This window comes from Rutidosis leptorrhynchoides, chromosome 2, assembly GCF_046630445.1.
Source record: "Rutidosis leptorrhynchoides isolate AG116_Rl617_1_P2 chromosome 2, CSIRO_AGI_Rlap_v1, whole genome shotgun sequence".
Classification (NCBI taxonomy): Eukaryota; Viridiplantae; Streptophyta; class Magnoliopsida; order Asterales; family Asteraceae; genus Rutidosis; species Rutidosis leptorrhynchoides.
In genome coordinates this window covers 572442527-572450642 of record NC_092334.1, presented here as the reverse complement: position 1 = coordinate 572450642, position 8116 = coordinate 572442527, and the positions used below count along the sequence as shown (strand labels likewise).

The 8116-nt window shown below is 34.6% G+C and overlaps 2 protein-coding genes across 3 annotated transcripts; both read right to left on the bottom strand.

Annotated features, from left to right (window-relative positions):
• Window positions 1-473: 473 nt before the first annotated feature.
• On the bottom strand, window positions 474-1037 carry LOC139889822 (protein FAR1-RELATED SEQUENCE 11-like). The gene has a single exon (XM_071872745.1). It carries the CDS (start codon window positions 1035-1037, stop codon window positions 474-476), a length of 564 nt encoding a protein of 187 aa, XP_071728846.1.
• A 1340-nt stretch (window positions 1038-2377) lies between these two features.
• On the bottom strand, window positions 2378-7813 carry LOC139894590 (putative disease resistance RPP13-like protein 1). 2 transcript variants are annotated; one of them, XM_071877960.1, is made up of 3 exons: window positions 3752-7813; window positions 2939-3083; window positions 2378-2856 (listed from the first exon to the last, which is right to left on the bottom strand). In XM_071877960.1, the coding sequence occupies exon 1, from the start codon at window positions 7774-7776 to the stop codon at window positions 3754-3756; it is 4023 nt and encodes a 1340-aa protein (XP_071734061.1). In that variant the 5' UTR covers window positions 7777-7813; the 3' UTR covers window positions 2378-2856; window positions 2939-3083; window positions 3752-3753. The 2 variants fall into 2 exon arrangements, with proteins under 2 accessions (XP_071734061.1, XP_071734060.1); XM_071877959.1 differs by having other exon boundaries at window positions 2943-3083.
• Window positions 7814-8116: the final 303 nt, after the last annotated feature.

Below are 8116 nucleotides of genomic sequence, written 5' to 3'. Positions count from 1 at the left end.
CCAAGACAATAAATTAAAATCAAAACGTCAAATATCATGGTTACGGAAGTTTAAATAAGCATAATATATTTTATTTCATTTTTCCTCGTACTTTTATTTATTGTCATTTTAATTATTGTTATTTATTTTATATTGTTATTTAAATATCGTCATTTACTATACGCTTCGCTTAAAATATAAATCGACAAACCGGTCATTAAACGGTAAACCCCATTTTATATATTATTCTATATAATTATATATATTTTGTACAAATATAGTTGTTTAAAAATATAGTGTGCAATAAGCCCGCTCCCTGTGGATCGAACCGGACTTACTAAAAACTATACTACTCTACGATTATGTACACTGCCTATAGTGTTGTAGCAAGGTTTAAGTATATCCATTCTCTAAATAAATAATTAAAACTTGTGTAGTTTGTATCACTTTTCGTATAAAAAATATATAGTATTTCACGTACACCTCGCACGACATCACATATCATATGAATTTACTTTGTATGTTGTATCGAATGCCACCACATCTCCAAAAAGTTGGTACCAATCGAAACAATGAGCAGGAGACCAAAAAATACTTTCTAACTTATTCTCGTGATCAATTGTAAATGCATATTGAAACCTAGAATTTTCTATTTTGCTTTTTTGACAATATTTTAAAAGTTCTTTTGCATCGTTTAGAGAGTTTTTTCCATATAATTTACCAAAAAGATTATGAACATCCTTACTAAGAAAATCTAGTTGTCCGTGTTTTAAATTCTTTTCGAGCTCCATAACACGCATGATTTGTTTAACAGACAACCCAACTTCTTTAAGCATGGTTATGCGTTTCTCATCTTCATTTGTTATACTACGATATGATGGAAGAAACCGTACCTCCTCGGTTGACAACAAATCGTGATTATGCTCTATATTGAAACTGGTGACTTGCCACTCTTTAGGAAAAATCTCATTTATTCTTCTCAATTTTATTCGCATATACGCGTTACACTCACATCTAGTGGACCCTCGATTTCTTTGTTGTTTAGAATGGTCAACCATTTTAGGTTGTGGCTTTCCTTCGCGGTGACAAAAGAAATCACGTCGTTTTACTCTCCATTTTTTTTTATCAAATCGACCTTTTCGAATTGAAAAACCTTTTTGTTTTGCATAATTTTGATAAAAGACAAAAGTCTTTCTTCACTAAGAAAACATTGACCTATAAAGGGTTCATGAATACTTTCACTCATACATATTTCATCTTTATCATAAGCAATTTCACTTTCATGAAGATTAATAAAAATTTCCTCCATAGGAGTTTCATTCAAATCAAACAAGTTTTTCTTATACATCTTTTCTTAACAAAAAATATAAAAATCAAAGATAGAAATTATACTTAGACACTAAAATGAGACTTGCATATTATAACTCTTATCAACAAAGCAAGAAAAGAAAGAAAACAAAATGGGAGTTGAAGCTTATGAAATCATTTATGCATAAACAATAGTAAAACGTGATTTTATATTCATCCTTACATTAACATACTTAATTACGTATATTGCAACTCAATCTTATAATATATTTTCTTATTATAGTGTCACAGTGACTAGTGTGATTCACAAATCTTTAATCCATATCTATTTTATTTTGTAATTAAATTTGAATGATTTGAGAAAAATCCCTTAAAATATTATATAATAATTATAAATATTGATGGTGATATTTCTATGACATATAAAATCATATCGTGACAGTTACAAATATAAATTTAGAATCTTTGATTTTGAGATTTTGTAGAAGGAAAATAATGGAATGAATTAAAATAGAAAGGGTAAAATGGGTAGAAAATAAAAATTAAAAGCCATTTATGATGGAGTAATATGTGAAAAGGAAATATTAAGTTATTTAATACTAATTAACCTCTACCACCATGGCATAGAGTAGAAAAACCCAAATTAAAATACCAATTCTAACCAAATAAATTCCCAAAGACAACTCATTACAACCAACACCAACCAAAGAGACACTGAAAGCAATGCTAATAAACGTAGCGTCAAACTGTGAAACTAATCACTAACATTGATCCAGTTGCAAAAAATACATGGTGTTCAATCAACCTGATCTGACTAGTTTCCTGTTTTTGTGAAGTTGCTGTTTCTACTTATCCATATTCATCCATTGGTCAGATGTTCATCTGACCACATTTTCGACACAAAGGGAAAGAAACAAATGTTGAAAGCTAAGAAAAGTGTAAGTTCTTTATGTTTTTATTACTTTATTACAGATCACATAATAAGGTATTACGAAAGAAGATGCCACATGTACTTGAACAAGGGAAATAACATAAAAGAAAGGTTCTTATCTTCACACCAATATTACATTATGCATAACACAACATCGCCTCGAACATATATATAGCTTAATTTTTATTTTTATTTTGAAAGTCAAGGTCCCAAAGTGAGGTCGTGAGAATTGAATCTGGGTCTCTTTTGGAAATTCCCAAGCACTCAACCAATTAACCACCCCTTTGGGGTTTATATATAGCTTAAATCTATATTTTTTTTTTTTTAACAAAATACGAAAATAAACCAACAAGGCAACAATGCACCTAAGAAAACAAAAGATCGAATTAACAATAAAAATCATTACCAATAGAAAAGCCAACACTTTCAACAGGTCCAACCTCCCGTTTGCAAATGTACAAACTGCTTGCTAATTTGGTGTCTTTTTTATGATGATCTCAAATCTTCATTTTCAGAATATTTCTCTACCTTGGATCCGATGGGGTTGGGGGGTATATACGAGTGAAGAAAGTCTTGAAGTCATTTGTAACTTGTCTACCGACACCAGTTGGTCACGGTGATATTTTTGCATTAAATTCCTAACAAACAATATATTAAGTTAACATTAATGCCTACATCTTAAAGTGTTAAAAATGAAGGTTTTAAATGATGTAATGGTACCTACATCCATGTATCTTCTATATAGCTAGCATTTAGGTGACTTAATTACAGGTGGCAGCGGAAGAATGTCATCTGGAACCACTACAATTGATCTCTACCCAAAACTGAAAAGCACTTGCAATATTTAACGTGCCTGATGATACACCTAGTGCAACAAACCAATAGTTAGAGATAGATGTGGCAATTTTTTCTTATGAATGCGTCAATTTGTGCAATGTTTCACCACAACATAGATTAGTAGATACTTTTGTGAGGGGGGGGGGGGGGGGGGGGGGGGGGGGGGGGAAAGAAAAGGGTTAAATGGGTCGAAATTCCCCCAAAGCATATTATTATTTAATGAATATAATTTCCTAAGCTAATTAGAAGAAAATTATATGACTTTTCTATTCAGGTGGCATAGTCAGAAAAAAACTTATTAAATCTTTTGTTTATAATCAGGGACTACATTATTAAAGTCATTTAAGATTTGTATACATAATGTTAATGTATGATTGCACATTTCAAACAATTGTTATCAAGATTTTAAGTTGCAGTTTCAACATATAATGAAATAATAATCTTAGCTAGTTAGTGCGGTAAGAAACTATGATTGTTAGTGTAATTGTTTTGTTCATTACAGTATCTAGTCAAAAAAACTTATCATCAATTCTTTTGTTTATAATCAGGGAGTGCATTATTAAAATGATTCATCATTCATTATTTGTACTCACTATGTTAACATTTGAGATGCGATAGTATTAAAAATATGTTTGTTCAATTGTAATCAAAACCAGATTATAAATGCAGAAATAGAAAGATAACAGATATGAATACCTTCATTGCAACTTATAGTCTATTTTGATTTTGGGGATATGGGAGATGAGGTGCCAGTAGTTGTAGTTGTAGGATCCTCTTCTACTTTTACTTTTACTTTTACTACACCTTTCTTTCAGCTTTGGACATTCAATAATTTCCAAACTGAGAAGTGAAGGCAACATTTGTGGTAGATCTTTCAACTTTGGGCAAAATGAAATTGTAAGATGCTGGAGGGAGGTGAGGTGTTGCAGTCCCTTTGAAATTGTTTCCAATTCATTCGAACCATCTATCTCGAGAGAAGTAAGAGATGATGGAAGTAAGAGATCTTTTATCTTTCGGCATATGGAAATATGGAGATGTTGGAGTGAGGTGAGGTGTTGCAGTCCCATTGATATTGATATTGTTTCCAATCTCTTAAAATCACTTATGGACAGAGAGGTGAGAGATGACGGAAGAAGACGAGAAAACTGAGTATTAATACTCACATCATCATCATCATCATCATCATTTCCATATAAGGTTAGGTCAACAAGTGAGGGTGGGAATTCCTGTGGGCCCCACTCTGATATGGGCTTCTTCAACATACCTATTGTTAAGGATTGCAATTTGGGAGGCCAAAGCCCACGAGGAAATGAACCATCAATTCTTGGACATTTGTAAATTACCAGTTCTGTTAACGAGGTGAGATCCGGCAATTGCTGATCGGGAATTGATTCCAGACTCTCACAATCATAAATTACTAAACTGGTCAAATGAACAAAGCACTTCATTTCAAGGATTAGTTTCAGATTCCGAAATTGTTGTATACGTACATGTTGAAGCAAAAGCATGGCTTTGTTGTTGTTGTTGATAAGTCCTTTACAACGGCAAGTTGTAAGTGACTTAAGATTATGTCCTCCTTCACTTGATAAAAAGGAAACATCTGTAAGTGAATCACAAATTCGAATACTCAATGTCTCAATGTTGTTTGGACACCTACAATGCTCCATTCTCTTACATTCCCATATTTCAAGTATCCTAAGAGATGTGAGGAGGAGACTGCTTCCACTCTTATCATCATCATCATCACCATAATCTTCCTCCTCTCTCTCTCCAAGACTCACCAAATTATCACAATTACGTACATACAACTTGCTTAAACTCACAAGAACCGTACTTGCCTTTACTTCTGATTCCCACAAGTATCTTATTCCATCACATGACCAGATCTCTAATTCTTCAACTGCCCTCAAATGCTCTACGACACCTCTCCACACCTCATCAGTAAGACCTGAAATACTTTGTATATTTAACTCGGTCACCAATGGAGCTGCACGAATCAAACTTGTCAACACAATGTGATCACACTTGCTAATTTCTAGATGTCTTAGTGATGGAAATGCTTCGTTTGATACTTGTACCAGATTTGGACATTCTTGTATAACAAGGTTCTCAAGGCACGGAAACACTACCCCACTTTTTGTTGACCATGACTCCCACCCCTTCATATTTCTAAATCTTAGAGTTTTAAGTGACGGGAATGAAACACCAACACCAGTAGTACCAAGAAACTCGAAACCCACATTATTCACCTCATCCATGCCTCCAATAAACAACTCCTCAAGTGAGTGTAGCTGCCCAAGTGACGGTAAACATGTACACTTTTTACAGCCACTTATCGATACACGTGACAACCCACCAAAAGAGGGATGTGCAACCCAATTTGGAAGCTCTATTCCTCCGTATGACACTATTTTGAGTTTTTTTAAAGTATCATTATGAGGCTTCAGCCCTTCTAGAGCCTCCTTTTCAAGCAGTTGGTTACGACTACCATCAAACTCATCACTCCATTTCACTTCTAACTCGCTAATCCTCTTGTGCGAAAAGTTTGCCTCTTGTACATGAGTTGCATTCTGCACTTTTTCCAAACATTCTATAGAGATCTCCCCACACAGGTTCTTTAATTCTTTCAACTCGGAAGTTTTAAATCGGCCGTTTTCACCTCCAAGAATGATTTTGGAGAGTGTTTGTAGGCTGTTTAAATTACCCATTTCTATGGGCATATTATTCAAACGTGGAGTATTTCTCATGTCAAAGTGCCGCAGATTCTTAAGCTTTGACAAGTTGTTGGGAAGCTTAACTAAACTAAAACATCCAAACAGGATCAGTGTCTGTAAATTATAGAGATTGCAGACACTCTCCGGTAGTTGTGTGATCTCAGTTCGAGATAAATTAAGATACCGCAAATGCCTCAAATTTCCGATTGACTCTGGGACCTCACTTATCCGAAAATTGCTTAAATTGAGAACCCTTAACAAGGGTAGCTCCGGAAGTATGTCAACCAAAATCTTATTAGATAAGTAGAAGTATTGCCAATCATTTATAACCCCAACAGACGTTGCCATGAGCGTTCTCAAATTTCTAGCTCTTTTGAATTCCTTGAACTCATCATAGGCTCCATATTCCTCACGAACAAATGACATATGGCGATACTTTTCCAATCCGTTACTCCCTTTATCCATATCTTCCATCTTATTATCTAACCTAACAAAAAATTCACCAGCAATTGATGTCGCCAAGTCATTCATCAAGTCATGCATCACAAATAACAATCTGTCACTTGGTGCATGTTGAAAAAATGACCTAGACAACAACTCATCAAAACATTCATGGCCAAAGTCCTCTTCTGACTTGTCTGGAATCGAATGGTGCAAAAATCCTTCCGCCATCCACAACAGAACCAACTTCCTCTTATAAAAAATATAGTCTTTTGGAAACAAAGAACAGTATGCGAACAACCGCTTCAAACATGCGGAAAGATCATGGTAGCTTAATTTAAGGGCTTTTATCCCACCTTCATCTTCTAGTCTCCATATATCACTATTCAACACTTCCTTCCAGTATTCTTCTTCATTTCCTTTGCTCCTCAACAACCTCCCAACTGCTTTCAAAGCCAAAGGCAAATCACCACATTTTTCCACAATACCTTCTCCATATGGTTTAAGTTTGGGATGTAAATCAAAGTTATTTACACCTAAAGCATGTAAAGCAACCAAAGATAGAGATTCATCATGTGACAAGCTCTGCAGATGGTCTATATGATTATAGCCAATCTTCTTGAGCAATTGTTCCTTCCGTGTTGTCAAGATGATTTTACTTCCAGGAGCACATGCATGAAATGGAGTAACCAGAGTTTCCCAATCGTCATAACTTTCGCTCCATACATCATCCAACACTAACAGAAAACGTTTCCCCGTAAGTAGATTTTTAAGATGTACTTGAAGTAGATTTAAATCTGCAAATTCTTTATTCTGGCCAGCTACAGACTGAAAGATAACTTTGCTTATACCAAAACGATCAAAATCATCTGAAACACAAACCCACGCCTTGAGATCGAAGTGATCGTTCACTTGGTCGTCGTTATACAAAAGTCTGGCTAGAGTCGTTTTACCAACCCCACCCATACCAACTATCGGAACAACACTAAATCTTTGATCACAAGGTTCACCTTTCAGTAACTGTTCAAGTAATTTCCCCTTTTCCGTTTCGCGTCCAACAATACTAGATTCATCTTGCAAAGAGGTCTGTAATCCTCTATTTTTATTTTTTGGCATATCATTTATCACAACCAAATTAAGCCTAGTTTTTTCCTTTTCCAAATCTTCCAACTTGCTGGTAATATCATCTAACTTGCCACTCATCTTTTCACTTAATGTGAAATTTTTGCAACAAGTTGGGATGATGAGTTTTCTTACCTTGCTAGTGAAGGCAACCGAATCCTGTTCTTTGAACTCACGCTTCATAGCATCCGTTGCTAAACCATCGAGTACGTCGTCAATATCGTAAGCCAAATGTTGGAGACCATTCAACCACACTCTAACTGCTTCATCAGTTACTTCCTTTTGAGAAGCATCATTAAGAACGTTTTTGATCTGCAACAATCTCCTCTCCAGTTTCTCGAGCTCGGATTGAATTTCTTGAGACCGAACAATTTTCTTCACAGCTTCGGATGTTAACTTCTCAAGAACAAATTTCAGGATCTCAGAAACGATTATTTCAGCCATTAATTGATAATTGATAATTAGTTTATGATGAGAGATCAAGTAGAGCTGAAATGGGTTTTAGTGGAAATGGTTATTGTCAAGAACAATAATGCATTTGTAGGAATTTTGAGCCGTTGATAAGGTCAACGTTTAGTCTACCACACAAAAGCCGTGTGAAATCTCCACTAGCCAATAACAAAATAAAGGGAGCATTATCTTTCCACAGACTGATTATCCCCATTTTTATAAAATTATATTATATTATTATATTATATTATATATACACACATATTAAAAACCATGGGATTTGGTGTCTTTCCCATAAAAAAAAAATTGTCGTCCAATCTTTTGCTTTAACACC